Source organism: Neoarius graeffei, chromosome 6 (assembly GCF_027579695.1).
Source record: "Neoarius graeffei isolate fNeoGra1 chromosome 6, fNeoGra1.pri, whole genome shotgun sequence".
In the NCBI taxonomy this organism is placed as follows: Eukaryota; Metazoa; Chordata; class Actinopteri; order Siluriformes; family Ariidae; genus Neoarius; species Neoarius graeffei.
The window spans coordinates 57,835,230-57,854,705 of record NC_083574.1 but is presented as its reverse complement, the minus strand read 5'-3'; the positions used below and the strand labels follow the sequence as shown (position 1 = coordinate 57,854,705).

Here is a 19,476-nt window from a genome sequence, read left to right as displayed (position 1 = left end):
ATACCCCATTAGGCTAAGCTGATTTCATTGTTTAGTTGAACATTAATTTAACGTGGCCTAGGGTTAATTTTGAGGGCATATAAAAAAAGAATGTTTTAGCAAAAGCTAGCCAGCTAACTGCACTAACATTTCCATTGGGACAAAATAAAACCTGTCCTGTGGGGAAATTTTGACTTACTTTCTGCTTCTTTGTAAAGAATTTCCTTATGTCCATTGTGTCTGGGGAGGGAGCAAATACTGCAAACAATTCATCATCAACCAAGAATACCCCATTAGGCTAAGCTGATTTCATTGTTTAGTTGAACATTAATTTAACGTGGCCTAGGGTTAATTTTGAGGGCATATAAAAAAAGAATGTTTTAGCAAAAGCTAGCCAGCTAACTGCACTAACATTTCCATTGGGACAAAATAAAACCTGTCCTGTGGGGAAATTTTGACTTACTTTCTGCTTCTTTGTAAAGAATTTCCTTATGTCCATTGTGTCTGGGGAGGGAGCAAATACTGCAAACAATTCATCATCAATCAAGAATACCCCATTAGGCTAAGCTGATTTCATTGTTTAGTTGAACATTAATTTAACGTGGCCTAGGGTTAATTTTGAGGGCATATAAAAAAAGAATGTTTTAGCAAAAGCTAGACATTGTGAGGTGGCAATGGGGCTAACGTTACCTCCTCCACTTTCGAGCAGCTGCACCAAAATTTCTCTGCTTGCACTGAAATTCACTTCACTTGCTTGCGGTGAGTTGCTGTAGGTAATGCCCGGAAAACCCGGAGTGGATTTTCAGTGGTCTGTGTATTCTCTTATCGATCAAGTGGAATGGATTCTTTCATGAAGCAATAGAAACGGCGCTGGGTGAACTAATATTTTATGTTAAATGTAGGGGGGTCCAAACGAAGAATTATTAAATGTGAAGGGGACACGTCCCCTTCACATTCAATGGTGGCAATGCCCATGGCTGGGACCCAGACAGGTGCTGCCACTCCGGGTCAGAGTGGACCTGGGAGCAACGGTGGTTAAGGGGTAACTCCACTTTCCCCAATACTCAAGTCCTCCTGGACCTGAGAATCACTACCAGCTGCAGTTTAAAGTCATACCCAAGACTGGAATAGAATAGAATAACTTGGGAGATAATAGAATATGACAAGATAGAACACAGAGAATAGAATGGTCACAGAACAGAAAAGAACATGACAAAATAATACAGAATAGGACAGACAATTAGGACAATATAACAGAATACATATGAGAAAAGGAGGGAATATGATAGAATAGAAAGCATTTTGAAGACATAGAAAAGAATATGACAAAATACTATACATATCTACTTAGTTTGTGGAATAGAATAGACAGTCATGACAATACAACAGAATAGATTAGGTGACAGTGCTAACCACTACACCAGCGTGCCACTTTATTTCCCTTTTTCAGAAACATGATTGAGTATAAAACTAGCATCCCAGAGAGGCCAAGTCTTTCAGAAGTCAAGATTGCAAGGAGTTCACCGCTTCGTGAAAGGCTGCATGGGCAAATTGTGTAACAAGTTAAGAATAATGTTTCTCAATGTAAAATTGCAAATAATTTGGAGAAACCATCATCTACATAATATCAGTGTGGGAAATAAGGCCGGATCAGCGGACACTGACCAGTAATTTTTGCATTTGTCCATCTGTATTTCAAAAGCATCAAACCGGATGGCCCATGAAAAATTGGAAAGATATGGGTCTAATCTACTTCTAATTTTCTTCCAAATGTTATACTGGGTGAATACATTGTCGTAACATGGCCTGTGAAATGGGGGCCCCCACCGGCCCAAATTTAAAAATTCACAACTTGGCCAACCAAAGTCCCAGCCCAACCAAACTTTACAGGCACATCCCTCTCCCCAAGACCTTTTGAACAAGCCTAGGCTTGGCCCGATCAGATGTCAGGAGTGAGCGCAGATCACAGAAAGCTTTAGCACGAGCCCTTGCTCCAGCCGCTCTCACGTGTGGGGATTTTAAAAAATCATAACTCGGCCACCGAAGGTCCTAGCCCTACCAAAATTTACAGGCACCTCCCTCTCACTGAGCCCTTTCGAACCAGCCCAGGCATGGCCCAATTTTATAGTGCTTATCATGTTTTGGAACCAAACTCTTCATCTCATCTCATTATCTCTAGCCGCTTTATCCTGTTCTACAGGGTCGCAGGCAAGCTGGAGCCTATCCCAGCTGACTACGGGCGAAAGGCAGGGTACACCCTGGACAAGTCACCAGGTCATCACAGGGCTTATAGACTTATTATAAACATCTCATCTCATCTCATTATCTCTAGCCGCTTTATCCTGTTCTATAGGGTCACAGGCAAGCTGGAGCTTATCCCAGCTGACTACAGGCGAAAGGCAGGGTACACCCTGGACAAGTCGCCAGGTCATCACAGGACTTATAGATTTATTATAAACATAATATAAAAAATAGTCATTGTTGACAATGTTTCATGAATGTTATAGTACCTACAGTTGTGGTCAGAAGTTTACATACAGTATCATGAATGTCATCTTGGACATGAATGTCATGGCAATATTTGGGCTTTCAGTAATTTCTTTGAACTGTTCTTTTTCTGTGGCAGAATGATTGTACAGCATACATCTTTAATTTAAAAAAACACTAGAATTTGGTGCACAAGTTTTAATTTTCTTTGGGTTTTCTGAAATAAACACTGGGTCAAAATTATACATACAGGGTCAAAAATTTACATATGCTCACTTAGATTTTTAATTCAGAGGTGCTGAAACTTCCAAAATGCCTCTTATTTTGCCAAGGCCAAGGTCTCTTAACTTCTTGTTAGTGATCATGATTGACTACAGCTGGTAGCTTCTCTGTGTCTTCAAAAAAAGGGTTTGTTTACAGCACTCATTGGATTGACCAACACACAGTAAAATGGGAAAGTCCAAGGAGCTCGGTGCAAATCTGAGAAAGAGGATTGCAGATATACACAACTCTGGAGTGTCTCTTGGAACCATTTTCTAAACAGCTGCAAATTCCAAGATCAGTTCAAACTAGGGTTGCCAACCATCCTGATTTGCCCGGGACGTCCCGAATTTTAGGTGAATTTAATTTGTCCCGCGAGGAACAGCTCCCGTTCCGTATTCCAATCGCAGTCGCAGTTTTTGATGAAATATGGATGAAATATTTTGTCCAATAGTAGTAGACTGGTGATTGATGACACATTCTGAACAGGGATCTTTGATAGGCTACTGTGATAAGGCGCCAAAACTCATGCAAACGTTGCTGTGGGAGACGGTTGTTGAGTTCAGTTCAGTCAGTGGTTCTCTGCTCGTGAACAAGTCAGTGAAAATGGATGACCCTGCTAAGAAAAAGAGGCTTTGCAGCTACAACAAGGAATGGGAAGCAAAAAGGTCGTGGGTTAAAGCCACCACAGATGCTAGGAGAGCATTTTGTACATTATGCCGCCGAGATATATCTATTGGCCATGGTGGCGAGCACGACTTATCCCGCCATGAAGACACAGACTCGCACAAAAGGGCTGTGCTATCGAAAGGAGCTAGCAACATCAGTACATTCTTCGCCGCATCTACTTCTGAAATTGACAAAATTTCTGCAAGCGAGGTAGCCTATGTGTATCACACCATCAAACATGGCCATAGCTATAACAGCGCGGACTGTACAGAAGGATGAGGAGATGCTGGAAACTGGAATAGCCATGGAAGAAGTAACTGGTGAGCCTTCATTTGAATTTGTCTGTATATCTTATTTATGCAACCCACACACTTCCACTATAACATGGAGTGGCAGTATTTCTCAATCTAAATATAATTTTAATTTGTCTATGTTGTATCTTGTTTATGCAACCCACACACATATAACTTCATGGGGTGGCAGTATTTCTCAATCTAAATATCATTTTAATTTGTCTATGTATCTTGTTTATGCAACACACACAGACATAAGTTCATTGGGTGGCAGTATTTCTCAATCTAAATATCATTTGTTTTTTTCTTATTTACTGCAGGATAAGAGGATGTCCATGCCACTGTTCTGTAAATAATTTGGGCTGTGAAGAAGGATGAGGAGATGCTGGAATCTGGAATAGCCATGGAAGAAGTAACTGGTGAGCCTTCATTTGAATGTCCATATAAACATCTTATTACACAAACATAAGTTCATGGGATGGCAGTAGGCTATTTCTCAATCTAAATATCCTTTCTTTCTCTTATTTATTGCAGGATAAGAGGAGGCCCATGCCATACTGAAAAGATGCAGACCAACAACATATTCTCTTAAGTTTTAAATATATAGTTTAAAAAACTTGCATACATTTTTTTCTGTCTTTGCTTTTCCTTCAAGATATGCCCCTCAAATAGAATAACTATGACAATGGTTGGTTTAGGCCTAAAGCTTTTCAGAGTTTGAGAAATTTGAGAGACACTTGTAGGCCTAATGATTGTTTTGACTATTACTTAAACACAATACAGTTTTGCTCGTGCAGTATTAATTGACCAAAATTATACTGAAATTAATAGGATTGTGGTCTGGATAAGGAAACGTTATGATTTCTGTCGTGGGGCAGTGCGGATAGGCCTGGGAAAAAAAGTCCTGCATTTGGGTTGAAAGTGACCCTCTTTTGGGGTTCAGGGAGTTGGCAACCCTAGTTCAAACAACTGTAGCCAAGTTATTGTTGAGGTGTAGTCACTTGGCCAAGCCACTTTGCTTCAAGAAAACCCAAACTGTCACCCTCAGCTGAAAGGAAAGTGGTTTGGATGGTCAGGAACAACCTGGGAACCACCATGGCACAGCCCTGCCATGAACTGGAAGCTGATGGATCACTGTCTACAGTTCAGATCACCATAGACTAAGAGGCTGTTATCCAAGAAATAACCCCCTGTTCCAAAATTGACACCTTCAAGCTTAACTGAAGTTTGAAGCTTACCACACAGACAAAGAAAAAGCCTTCTGTAGGAAAGCTGTATGGTCAGATGAGACAAAGATTGAGTTGTTTGGCCACAATGACCACCATTTACAGAGGGACACTGTACCAGCTGGTGCTGGTGGGAGGATCATCATGCTCTGGGTCTGTTTTGCTACCAGTGGAACTGGTTCATTGGACAAAGTGGATGGAATAATGAAGAAGGAGGACTACCTCAGAATTCTTCAGCATAAACCATCAGAAACTTGAACATGACTTGGGAGTTACAACAGGACAATGAACCCAAACATGCATTAGAGCTGGTTGTGGAGGATAATGCAGGCTAACATTAAGCTTAAAACAAGTCCTGACTTCAACCCTATTGAAAATATATGGACTGTGCTTATAAGTCGAGTCCATGCCAAGAAAAAAAAAAACAAATTTAACTGAACTCTACCAATTCTACCATGAAGAGTCGTGAAATATTCAATCAGAATTCTGCCAGAAGCTTGTTCATGGTAAACAAAAATGTTTGGTCAAGGGGAATCTTGCAAAGAGACATTTTACCCAAATATTAGGTGTGCTGTACGAGGTGTGTCAGAAAAGTAACAGGACTTAGTGTGCTTCTTTGATGTCAGGGGCATCGTCCACACAGAGTTCTTGCCACAGGGCCAGACGATCAACCAGCATGTCAACAAAGAGATCCTGCGGCGTTTGCTTCGTTCAGTGTGTGAGAAGAGGCGAGAGTTGTGACAGGACAGCTTGTGGCTGCTTCACCACAACAACGCGCTGGCTCACAACACCCTGAGCACCTGGCAGTTCCTTGCTGAGAACATCATTGCCGTGCTGGAGCAACCTCCCTACTCACCTGGCCTGGCTCTGTGTGATAATTTTTTTCCCCTTTTCCCCAAGCTCAAGGGGGTCATCAAGGGGATCTGTTTTCCGGACGTGGAAGCCATCAAGAGGGCCGTGACAATGGAGCTGCGGAGAATCTCAGGAGAATCCTTCCAGGAGTGCATGGACGCATGGTGGAGAAGGATCGAAAAGTGCGTTAGACTCGAGGGGGATTATTTCGAGGGGGAAAACTTGTAGTTTGCATTTGACATCAATTTTTTTGTGACCCCAGTCCTGTTTCTTTTCTGACACACCTTGTATGCATAATTTTGACCCTGTGTTGATTTCAGAAAACCCAAAGAAAATTAAAACTTGTGCACCAAATTCTAGTGTTTTTTTTTTTTATTAAAGATGTATGCTGTCCATTCTGCCACAGAAAAAGAACAGTTCAAAGAAATGAACTACAAGTGCTACAAGTATCTGGGTGTTCATCTGAACAATGCACTGGACTGGACTGATCACACACACCCTGTACAAGAAAGGCCAGAGCAGACTCCATCTACTGAGGAGGCTCAGGGCCTTTGAAGTTCAGGGTCCACTTCTGAACTCTTTTTATGACTTTGTGGTGGCATATTCTATGGAGTTGTCTGTTGGGGAAGTAGTATCACAACAGCAGAGAGGAAAAAAACTTAACAAGCTGATTAGGAAGGCAGGATCTGTCCTGGGCTGTGCACTGGACTCAGTGGACATAGTGGGGGAGAGGAGGATGTTGGCCAAGTTGTCATCCTTAATGGCGAACACCTCCCATCCACTGCAGGAGACAGTAGCAGCACTGGGCAGCTCCTTCAGTGACCGGCTCCTCCATCTGCGGTGTGTTAAGGAGAGATACAGCAGCTCCTTCCTCCCTGCTGCTGTGAGTCTGTACAACCAGCACCTCACCAAGCACAGCACCAGACACTCCTCACAATAATGAACAATACTGTCCAGATCACTTCTACATCCATAGAAACCCCTCTGAACATATACTGTGTGCACTGACTATCAGCATCAGTAATTTACAGCGAACTGCTAGCTACACATGGTTAAAATGGCTCTTGTAATCCGGGGACCCGGGTTCGATTCCGGCCCGAGGTCATTTCCCGATCCCTCCCCGTCTCTCTCTCCTGCTCATGTCCTGTCTCTACACTGTCCTATCCAATAATAAAGGTGAAAAAAGCCCCCAAAAAATCTTTAAAAAAAAAAAGGCTCTTGTGCAATATACTGACTTACTTCTACAATACTACCTGTGCAATACTTACACATGCAATTCCACCTTTGTAATACACTTATGTTAACTGTATATCTGCAAATTTGTTAATTTTTTATCTCTAAATTTGTAGTTTCTTTCTTTTATGTATATCCTTTTTTGTATACTTAGTACTTTTGCACTACTTCGCTGCCTTATCTTTTTCTCTTTATATATTTTGCTGCTGTAACAATGTAAATTTCCCCTTGTGGGATAATAAAAGGCTATCTTATCTTATCTTAAATTACTGAAAGCCCAAATATTGCCATGACATTCATATCCAAGATGACATTCATGTCACTGTATGTAAACTTCTGATCACAACTGTATATATGAGAACCAGTAAGTTGTAACCAACTGGAACATCTTTGCCCCCCATACTTTTTTTCTAGACATGGAACTGACCTGTGTGTACTACTGTTTTCTTGGGTATAACTTTAAGCATGTTTTTCTTGAATCTCTTGACATTTTCTCATAAATTATATTCAATTTGTAGTGTAATTAGCAACTAATTTCAAGTGTAATTTGGCCTTTGAAGATCACAAAAATGTGCCTGGAAATGGCTGAGAAGCCGTCTTCAGGCATCTAAAGCCCTTCAGCTTCCAGGGCCCTAAGGCGGGCCCTGGACACCCAGCCGCATTGTTCCAGGCCTTTTGGCCCATCATTCACACAGGCTGAAATGTAGACAGACAACATTTCAGAATTGTCTGTCCTGTGACATTCTTCTTAAAATTCCTTATTTCCCCACACTGTAATATCATTAAAAGATTCAGAGACTCTGGAGAAATCTCTGGACACAATGGACAAGCCTGAAAACCAACACTGGATGTCCATGATCTTTGAGGCTTCAGGCGACACTGCATTATAAACAGTCATGATTCTATCATGGAAATCACTGCATGGGCTCAGGTATACTTCTGAAAACTATAATCTTTGAACACAGTTCATCACTACATCCACAAATGCAAATTATAAAACCATATAGAAACAAAATCCAGAAACACCACCATCTTCTCTGGGATCAAGCTCATTTCCAATGGACTGGAGCACAGTGAAAAACTGCCCTGTGGTCTGATGAATTGAAATTTGAAATTCTTTTTGGAAATCATGGACAGTGTGTCCTGCAGACTAAAGAGGAAAGGGACCATCACAGAATATGCTTGCATCAGCACACATTTCAAAAGCCAGCATCTGTGATGGTATGGGGATGCATGAGTGCACATGGCATGGGTAGCTTGCACATCTGGGAAAACAGCAGTAATGCTGAATGATATACACAGCATTTGGAGCAACATGCTGTCATCCAGATATCTTTTTCAGGGAAGGCCCTGTTTATTTCAGCAAGAAAATGGCAAATAGCATTCTGTGCATATTACAATGCAGGGCCATGCAGTTAAGAGTCTGCATGCTAAACTGGCCTGCCTGCCATACAGACCTGTCTCTCACTGAAAACATTTGGTGCATTATGAAGTGCACAACATGACAAAGGAGACCCTGAACTGCTGAGCAACTGAAATTGTCAATTATCAGGCAAGACGGGGACAACATTTCACTTTCAAAAACTACACTAATTGGTCTCCTCAGCTGCTAAATATTTACAGAATGTTGTTAAAAGTAGAGGTGATGCAACACAGTGGTAAACATGCCCCTGTCCCAACTTTTTTTTGAAACGTTGCTGGCATCAAGTTCAAAATGAGCATATATTTTTCAAAACACAATAAAATTTCTGGTTCAACATTTGATATGTTGTTTTTGTACTATTTTCAATGAAATGTAGGGATTTCATGATTTGAAAATGATCACATTCTGTTTTTAATTTACATTTTACACAGAATCCCAACTTTTTTGGAATTTGGGTTGCATAAGCTAGCTGAGATAGGTTTGGAAAGTTGCAACCTTTCAAGGCTTATTTGGCATGAGATGGATTTATTTATTTGTATACTAGCCTGAGATGGGACTGAGGTTAGACAACTTTTTTCATCTGGAAAACCTACAAATCTCCATGAGACAGGGATAACAGCAATATGTTTTCAGCATATGACAAATTATTTCATAAATAAGATTGGCAGGGACATACACTCTGCTGTCATATTGTTATTGTTTTCCTGTTAGCCATGAGACAGATCACTACTTAATCTATGTTTTGAAGTATACCTTAATGCTCAGCATCTGTCTTGCAGCCTTTTATCCCTATTAACTCTCACCAACGAGTAAAAGCCATGATGTCTGTATTGAGAATACCGAAGTCCCATAGTTGCTAATGTGGTCCCACAAAGCGTTACACAGTTCTCGAGATGCCGTAAAGCATTACACAGCTCTCATGAGAGGTCTCTGGGATACACCACCAGAGTTACATCATGCTATAATTGGGGAACTAGGTGCAGACTCCGAATGGAAGGCAAGACATTCTCCCCATCACAAGTCAATGTACCATTAAAATGATTTTGAATGATTTTTATCTCATCTCATCTCATTATCTCTAGCCGCTTTATCCTTCTACAGGGTCGCAGGCAAGCTGGAGCCTATCCCAGCTGACTACGGGCGAAAGGCGGGGTACACCCTGGACAAGTCGCCAGGTCATCACAGGGCTGACACATAGACACAGACAACCATTCACACTCACATTCACACCTACGGTCAATTTAGAGTCACCAGTTAACCTAACCTGCATGTCTTTGGACTGTGGGGGAAACCGGAGCACCCGGAGGAAACCCACGCGGACACGGGGAGAACATGTAAACTCCACACAGAAAGGCCCTCGCCGGCCCCGGGGCTCGAACCCAGGACCTTCTTGCTGTGAGGCGACAGCGCTAACCACTACACCACCGTGCCGCCAATGATTTTTATATTTTAATTAAAATTCCAGTATAATGCTACTTTAAGAGACAGGAAGAAATAAGTATGCCTACATTTCTAAATGTCCAGTGTCCTAGCTGCTTGGCTGTCAGTGTGTGTCCCTGCAAGTCTTTGCATTGTATCCTGTATGGATATACTGTACTGATCGACCTCATAGCACAGTACACACTGCAAAATAATGCTGTACTCATCCCTTAAAGAGAAATATATAAGGGACAAATGCACTGGTATACATGAGAAAGTCTACAAAAACCCATAAAACGAGCTATAAAATAATAAATCACCAAATAAAATTGTGCATTTTATGGAGGGAGAGGCTAGCTTCTTTTTAGATGACTGAGTTTCTTGGGAGGAAGGTTGATGCCAGATTTGGCACAAATGGTTGGGTATAATCTTAAGGACACACATAAGCATAAGGTCAAACAAATGCTAATCTGGCTAACACTGAAACTTTTCATAGACCAGTGAACACAGTCTGATTTGCATAATCCTGTCTTTTATAATGTAAGCGTTATTAGATCTTTATGAGCAATAATAGATTTCTTGGGTGAGCATGTCCAGGAAAATTGAATAATATTAAAAGGATTTTGGCTTAGTTCTAATTGGAGAATTTTTTTTTCCTCACCTTGAGTAACATTAGCAATTTTTACTCCACCATTCATTTATAACCATGAAAGATGTCCCTACCAGATGCAGTAATGTCGTTGGTCCAGCAGAAAAGCCCAGTGGTAGATGACAGGGAGTAGGCCGGAGTTTGTCATGGTAAGCTGCTGCTGGACCTCTGTGCAGTTGGGGATGCAGCCAAAGTCTAACACATGGCTGGAGAAGTGCAGATTGGGAAAGTGTACCTCTCCTTTCAGAGCCACAGTGTCCCGCTGAGGATGCCCACTGTAGCTCACCTCCAGCACTTCCTCAGCCACACGGCTCACTAAATCCAGCTGGTACAAAGGATCGAAACGCACCCACAGCTCTGCTTCAGCACCAATACCCATCACCAGATTCTACATACACCAACACAGGAGAAATAAGAGTGACAATTAGATGAATTAATGCTTCAGGTAATTTCAGTTAAATCGCTTTTCATAAAGTTCAGAAAAGCTCTTTACTTAGAAGGTGAAATACTCAATTCTAAACTCAGAAATATTTATTAATCATGTACTTTTGAAGTGTAATTACACATATTTTTTGAATTTGCCTTTGATTATGATGGATAGGTTAAAGGGCTCCTGACAGCAAAATTATGCTCTAAAATAGGTTTCTGTAATAAAACTACAAACAAACACCACTGATCACTTTCATGATAGAACTAACCGCCAACAGAACAAAATCAGTAGATTTGTCTTTGTGCGAAGTTGCGTCAATCTGGCCAAGCGCTAAGCCGCTGTCAGTGGCCACCATATTTGCCATGATGTCACATGCAGAATGACTGCTTGGCCTTCAAGGAAGCTATGGCCGATGAAACAGAGCGATTTTCTGACCAGTCTTCAGAAACTGAGGCCCTTTTTGAGGTTGACATTGGGCATGTCGGATTACATGAAGACAAAGCAGTGGGTGGCATTTTGCCTTATCGTTTTGAGCCGTATCTGGACGATTTGCCTGCAGAAGGCGAAATTTCCGACTCGGACACAGACGACGACAGGCCCAATGCAGAGGACGTCGTGATCCCAGCTGACATCGGGAAGCTCCAAAACACTGAATGGCAATATAATAATAATAGATCTAGTCCTCTGGGGGGGGGGGCATGCGGACAATATTACATATTTTTTCAAGAGAAAAAATATGTTCTCTTGAAAGTTCATGGTCTGTTAGATTTGGGCCGTTTTCTCACATTTTTATTTGATAAGAATAAAAACTTCTATGAACTGATGAAATTCAATTGCATGTTAGGCCTATAAGGTCCAGCCAACACAGTATTGCAGCGGAACTGTGGCAGAACTTTGAATCATGAACAAATTCACCTATTGCTATTATTTATTAGTAAATATCTCATTACAAGATGGAGATCTACACCGAAAAATCATCAATCAACAACTAATCAAACAAGTGTCACATGTCTGTCAGAGGCCCACCTGTCATTGGGAGTCCACATGTCCCGTGTCCGGCGCACTTGTTTTGCCCACTCTTCACGTCTGATGGGATCCTTGGGAAAGGTTTACAAGGCTATACCCGGCTTCCCTGGTGTTTGAGCAAAATCCAGCCACACAACGAGCAGGCATATTCACCAAAATAAACGACTCAGACGCAAAAATATTCACTTGCAAAGCACTGGTGAACAACGAGAAGTTGAGAAAATGTCTATCAGTGGTTCTGCATGTGACGTCATATCCGCCTTCTTCCTCAGCCGTGGGTTGGCTCGCTATATCGATTTATCTGCGTGGCGGGCCATTCAAAACGATGTTTGTTACTATTCTGTCACGCGATGTGTGAAGTAAATATGTCATTTTATTCAACTCAATATGGCTGAAATTAACAATTTAACATATTTTTTGCTGTCAGGAGCCCTTTAAGTTTCTGCACAATGTTGAATAAAACCCACATTTATTTAAGCTGTTACAGTGCTAGTTTGGTCTCCTAAGCATCAGGATTTGCCAACATGCCCTTTGACTATTTTCCTTAAATATTTGGAAATCTTACTGCCCAATTAAAAAGGTGGACAACTCCCATACATTTGGCATAAGACACTTTTGGGTCCTGTCTCACACTTTGACAACACTCAAAAATATCTCAAAAATCATTCCAAGAATTGCAAGGAAAGAACACTTACAAACAAGAGAAAGTTGATTGTTTTATGCATTGGTAAGAATATGGTCATGAACCATTCATTTATCTTTAGTAACTGTTTTATCCTCATTAGGGTCATGGTGGATCTGGAGCCTAGGAGCAGGAACACACACTGAATGGGATGTCATGCACATTCACACCTAGGGGCAATTTATCAGCCTAAGAAGAGCCCAGAGGGCTGACAGTGACATGAGGAGAACATGCGAAACTCCACACACTACAACCTGAGCTCAGGATCAAACTGCAAACCCTGGGTCTGTAAGGCAACAATGTTGCACCACCATCCCCATTTTATGAAACTTATTATTCAGATCTAATTGTATTTGGCACACATTCAATTGTTAATTAGGTTTTTATATGAGGGCACTTCAGCCATTCCTGCTGGTCCAGGGAATTGAACCGGTGACCTTTTGGTTCCAAAGCTGCTTCACTAACCTTTAGGCCATGGGTTCCCAAACTTGGAATGAAATACTCTAATATTTTGATATGCTCCAAAGTCCCAGCAACATGTGTCTGTGGTATGGCACAGACAAAAATTGCCAGCTCTGCGGTGCCCCGAACCCAACCCTGCAGCATATCCTCTCCAGTTGCAAAACAGCACTGTCCCAGAGTCGGCACAGGTGGCGCCATGACCATGTCTCATGAAAACTGACTGAAGTTCTAGAAACCAGCAGGCTGCAAACAACCAGAAACCCCCACATCATCAAAACATCTGATCCACTTTGCTGGAGGAGGAATGGCAAAAAACACCACATGAAGGATGAGATCAGCTTTAACTCCTGCGTGCGAGTGGAATCTGAGGGTGGACCTTGAGCGGCAGCTTAAGTTCTCAATGGAGAACCTCCATTGAGACCAGACATCATCTTATGGTCCACCACAACCCGGACAGTTATCATGGCTGAGCTCACGGTCCTGTGGGAGGGAGGGATGGAGGTGGCCTTTGAAAGGAAAAGAGATAAGTACACAGAGCTGGCAGCTGAGCGCAGAGAGGCAGGATGGTCAGCTGTCATCTACCCTGTGGCAGTTGGCTGTCAGGGGTTTGTAGGAACATCTACCCAGTGCTTCTTGAAGAGTATAGGAGTATCTGGCCCTAAACTCAAGAAGGCACTCAGGGACCTTTCAGAAGAGGCAGAACAAGGTATGTCCCTTGGAGGTGCAACAAGCAGCAATGCCCAGCAGGTAATTCTCTACCTGTACTCCCACCAAGATATGTTTTAAAAAAATTTTGTGCTGTATGAAAAAAACGCAAATTCATGAGAATCAGTGAACAAAATACAGAAATAATGATAGTAAATGTTAATATATCAAGAACTTTTAAAACTTGTTTTTAAAATTGAGATTCCTTCATTCAAGCATTCATTCTGGCATTAGGGGCTTGTGTATTTGAATTCCAATGATGCTGTTGCAGTGATAGCCTTCCCATCAGTCAGAGAATATCAGTGCATGTATGCAGAATAGCATAAGCAACAGTTTGAAAAGATGCAAATATAATATTTATCAAACTGCACCGTCAAGCATCGTAATTAATATGGACATACACTACATGGCCAACACTATGTGGAGACCTGACCTTCACACCCACATGTGGGCCTTTCCCACAATGTTGCGACAGTTGGAAGTACAGAATTGTCTTTGCTGTAAAATTACAATTTCACTTTGCTGAAACTCTAAACCTAGAGGCCCAAACCTGTTCCAGCATAACGATGCCCCTGTGCACAAAGCATGGTTTATAAAGACATGGTTTTCCAAACCTGGTGTGGAAGAACTTGAGTGGTCTACATAGAGCCCTCGCCTCAACACCACTTTTTGATGAGTTTGAATGCTGTCTGTGCATCAGGCCTTCTTGCCCTGCATCAGTGCTTGACCTGACTAATGCTCTTGCTGCAGAATAGGAACAAATCACCACAGCCACACTTCAAAAGCTAGTGGAAATCCTTCCCAGAAAAGTGAAGTTTATTACATGGCCGTAGCGGACGCGGGGTACGCGGGGGACATGTCCCCCGCACTTCCCATATTTGTGCCCTCTGTCCCCTGCACTTTTTACAGCCATTACAAGCACTCAATTAATTTTTAACATGTGGAAACGCGTTTTTCCGAGCCACCTCTAAACGCATCATGAGCAGGTGGAGCTGAGGCGGCAAACAAACACCGCTGTCGTGTGTGATCAGAGACGCTTTAGAAAATATTGTATGAGTATCTTTGGTGTGACTCAGATCTGGGCAGTGCTTCTGTATGTTCAGCAAACCAGCCAAGAGGCTAAAGACTTTAGACAGTTTTTTCCAAACAAACCGTGTAAGTTGAGTAATGCTGTTGAATGTAGATAATGTTTAGTTAAAAGATGACAAATAGATGTCAATTTAGTTAGTTAAGCTAGCTAGCTAACTTAGAGGCGGTAGTAACTAGTTACATTTACTCTGTTACATTTACTTGAGTAACTTTTTGGATAAATTGTACTCTTAAGAGTTGTTTTGTTGCAAAATACTTTTTACTTTTACTGGAGTAATATTATTCTAAAGTAACAATACTCTTACTTGAGTAACGCTACTATTTTGGCTACTCTAAGATTACTCACTTCTGGGTAGAAAATAAAAATATAAATGTATTTGTGTTCCTTTGACTTATTTTTGTAAAGATTAAATTTATTTTTGTGGTAGTTAAAGTTTAAAGTACATGAATTTGCTGATTATTATTACTGTATTCCTAATTCTATTTCAAAATGTTGCTTTCCACATATTTTTTAATCTTTATTGCCACAATAGAAAGAGCAGGGTGACAAAGGAGACAGTGGACCAGAGGCCAACAGGGATGATTATGCAGGGTCACAGGTGAGAAGAGAATATAACTAGCTGTGTCACTACTACTATTCTTAATTCTATTTATAAATTTTACTTTATAGATTTATAGATTTTGAATTTAGATTTTGATAGTATATCATTTTAAAGAACTAAAGTCGGTTCCCTGGTCCTGTGCTGTTAGTGGTTATGCGGTTCTTTAGCTGCTAAGGAGAGGTGCAATTGAATTCGAGAGGATGATAAATCACTCAATAGACCTCTGAACAATTTGTCCCCCTCACTTCTAAAATGATGGCTACGCCCCTGGTTTATTATAACGACAAAGAGCATTTAAAAAAGTGCATATGTATGCAGTATACTTAAAGAATATATGGATATATGTATAGTGTAGGCGGCACGGTGGTGTAGTGGTTAGCACTGTCGCCTCACAGCAAGAAGGTTCTGGGTTCAAGCCCAGTGGCCGACAGGGGCCTTTCTGTGTGGAGTTTGCATGTTCTCCATGTGCCTGCTTGGGCTTCCTCCGGGTGCTCCGGTTTCCCCCACAGTCCAAAGACATGCAGGTTAGGTTAATTGGCGGCTCTAAATTGACCATAGGTGTGAGTGTGAACGGTTGTTTGTCTCTATGTGTTAGCCCTGTGATGATCTGGCAACTTGTCCAGGGTGTACCCCGCCTCTTGGGATAGACTCCAGCTTGCCCATGACCCTGCATAGGATAAGTGGTTACGGATAATGGATGGATGGATGGATGGATGTATAGTGTACATATACTGTATATAATTAATGCAATGTACTAATTAATAACTTAGTGCATTGTACAAATGTAATAATGTATACCACCTTCAGACACAAAGAAAAAGGCTATGGAACTTCATGTGTACAATTGTACACATTATGTCTGTAGGGGGGCGGCACAGTGGCGTAGTGGTTAGCGCTGTCGCCTCACAGCAAGAAGGTCCGGGTTCGAGCCCCGTGGCCGGCGAGGGCCTTTCTGTGCGGAGTTTGCATGCTCTCCCCGTGTCCGCGTGGGTTTCCTCCGGGTGCTCCGGTTTCCCCCCACAGTCCAAAGACATGCAGGTTAGGTTAACTGGTGACTCTAAATTGACCGTAGGTGTGAATGTGAGTGTGAATGGTTGTCTGTGTCTATGTGTCAGCCCTGTGATGACCTGGCGACTTGTCCAGGGTGTACCCCGCCTTTCGCCCGTAGTCAGCTGGGATAGGCTCCAGCTTGCCTGCGACCCTGTAGAACAGGATAAAGTGGCTAGAGATAATGAGATGAGATGAGATGTCTGTAGGGGATACAATATATACAATATTTCTGTAAGGGAAAAGCCAGAGGAGAGTTTGCACGATGACATATCATACACATAATAGCCAAGGATTACATAGCACCAGCTGTATCACTTTCATTTACTGCAAGACAACAATCAAAGGAAATTGTCTACTAAAATCGTTTGCATGATACTTGCATGTTATCATTGCATATTAGCAAATTTTTAAATGATGACACTGAGGCTTGGTGGTGATTGTAATCATGCTCACAAAGTGATAGTGACTAGTGAAAAGACATCTACACCAAAAACATCTATGTCAAAGGTAGTTACCAACTCAGTGAATTCAAACAACTTCCATCCATCACCGCTTATTCTGTGCAGGGTCACAGGAGCCTATCCCAGCTGACTATGGGCAAGAGGCGGGATACACCCTGGACAAGTCACCAGATCATTGCAGGGTCAACACATAGAAAAAACAACAATTCACACTCACCCCTATGGTCAATTTAGAGCTGACCAATGAACCTAACCTGTATGTCTTTGGACTGTGGGGGAAACTGGAGCACCTGGAGGAAACCCCCGCAGACATGGGGAGAACATGCAAACTCCACATAGAAAGGCCCCTGTTGGACACTGGGCTCGAACCCAGAACCTTCTTTCTGTGAGGTGACAGTGCTAACCACTCCACCACTATGCTGCCCCACTCAGAAACATTTTTAACCATAATGGTTATTGTGCCCCAGTTACTTCCTTCTCTAATAATCCCACCCCATCCCCTCACTAATCTCCTGCCAAACCCTTCCTGAAAGTTGGCATCCCTGCCAAAAGACTCTTTTTGAAGATGTGTACCTTTGAGAAGGTGAATGAGTCATCACTAGGACAGTCACAGAGCCCAAAAGGCTCAGCCAGGGTGAGCTCCAGAGAGATTGCCAATGGGCAGACATTCTTCAGATAGAGCTTCTCATGCAGAGGCACAAGGGGCATGCCTGGAACCTGGAGGATATAGAACAAGCCCATCAAACTAAAAAGAAACAAAACAAACAAACAAAAAACACACACACAAGAACATTGGGAACCACAACCAACCAGTGAACTGTTTGAGAATGTCCATCAATATTTTGAACAGTTTCGGTGTTGTGGAACAGACTGTTGTCATATACAAATTAAATATGGAACAAAAAAGACAATAAGGTATGTAGTTGCCATGGGCACAGTAATCATATAATAAGAGAACATAAGAGAAGATAAGTTCTCCATGGATGCATCTGAATGTAAGGGTTTCCTTCTTCGGTGTTCCCTATACTTCACTACCCAAATGGAGACTTCTGAACAACAAAAAAAATAGCTTGGTTTGTGAATCTGCTTACTGGTCGTGCATTGAAATAGGCTACTAGTGTTTCGCAGAGGCAAACCTACAATGTCCTATGCTCAGTTCATACAGCTCTTTAAGAGAATGTTCAATCACCAGCCAGAGGGAGTTGAGGTTGGGGAGAAGCTGCTCACACTATGGCAAGGGAAAAGAACTGTGGCTGAAATACACCTTAGAATTCTGCATGCTGGCACCTGGTAGTGGCTGGAATGACCTGGCATTGAAGGCCATTTTTTGTCAGGGTCTAGACACCAACATCCTTACTGAACTGGCATGCAGAGATGAGCAGCACACCTTGGATTCTCTAATTGACCTGGCTATTAAACTGGACCATCTCCTTCATAATCATCCCTTCTTACAGTTAGCCCATGTTCCGACTCAGTCAGCACAGTCACCTACGCCCATGGAAACCTCCCACATCTGCCCACCTCATTCCAAAAGAGAAAGGAGATGCCAGGAGCAGGGTTGTCCCGATCCGATATTAGGATCGGATCGGCCGCCGATATCAGCAAAAAATGCGCATCGGGATCGGATCGGCAGGCGCGGAAAAATTCCGATCCAGACTCCCGATCCATTTTAAAAAAAAATCCGCTCCGGGTTTTCCAGCGCACCGATTTAGATAATCCATTCCAGTTTTTTGCTCTGGTTTCCCCAAAATCCGGTCCGCATTTTCCAGCACACCTTCAGCACCAGCATTAGCGCCTTACAATTTACCTCAGTGGCATCTTCTACATTATCACGGCGATGTAAATTTAGCAGTAGTTTAACGGTAAAGATGTCAGCTGTGTGGGATCATTTTACCCTAAAGGACGACAAAGACGAAGAGGTGGAGTGCAACATATGCCACAATAAAGTCAGGCGTGGTGGTAAAGCTGTAAGAAGTTTTAATACAACCAACTTAATAAAGCATTTAGCAAAATACCACCATAAAGAACACGAAGAGTATCTTAAAAAAACTGCAGACAAAAAGAAAGGTCCTACACAACTAACACTAGCAGATTGGGGAGTAGAAGGCATTTTTGTTTTTAAATAGTTTACAGTATTATTTGCACTGATTTTTAAAGCCTTGGTTTACACTTGTTCAAGAGAAGAGTACTGATGCTGAGTTAATAGACTATATTATAGATACAGATAAGGTTGTTTATGTGCTTTGCTTTTTTGATACAGTTTACAGTCTTATTTGCACTTTTTACTGACCACTGATGCCATTTCTGTTTTTTTATTTATAATGCTGTCTATTTTGTGTTTATCCCTGAATAAACAGGTCAGTTTCTTGTTATCAACCATTGTGTATTATTCAAACTCACCTAATTCAGCTGGCTAGCTGTTCTCAAGAGTACTAAAACCCTTTTCAACATGAGTCTGACAACTAGGTAAGGAAGGTA

The 19,476-nt window shown here is 41.9% G+C and overlaps 1 protein-coding gene across 1 annotated transcript in view; it reads right to left on the bottom strand.

Moving 5' to 3' along the window:
- Positions 1 to 19,476, bottom strand: part of hydin (HYDIN axonemal central pair apparatus protein) — a 338,453-nt gene that overhangs the window by 223,803 nt on the left and 95,174 nt on the right. The window contains exons 21-22 of the mRNA XM_060923930.1: positions 17,572 to 17,715; positions 10,566 to 10,879 (exon numbers count right to left, since the gene is read on the bottom strand). Of these exons, the coding sequence (XP_060779913.1) occupies positions 10,566 to 10,879; positions 17,572 to 17,715 (458 nt within the window). The remainder of the gene's footprint in view (positions 1 to 10,565; positions 10,880 to 17,571; positions 17,716 to 19,476) is intronic.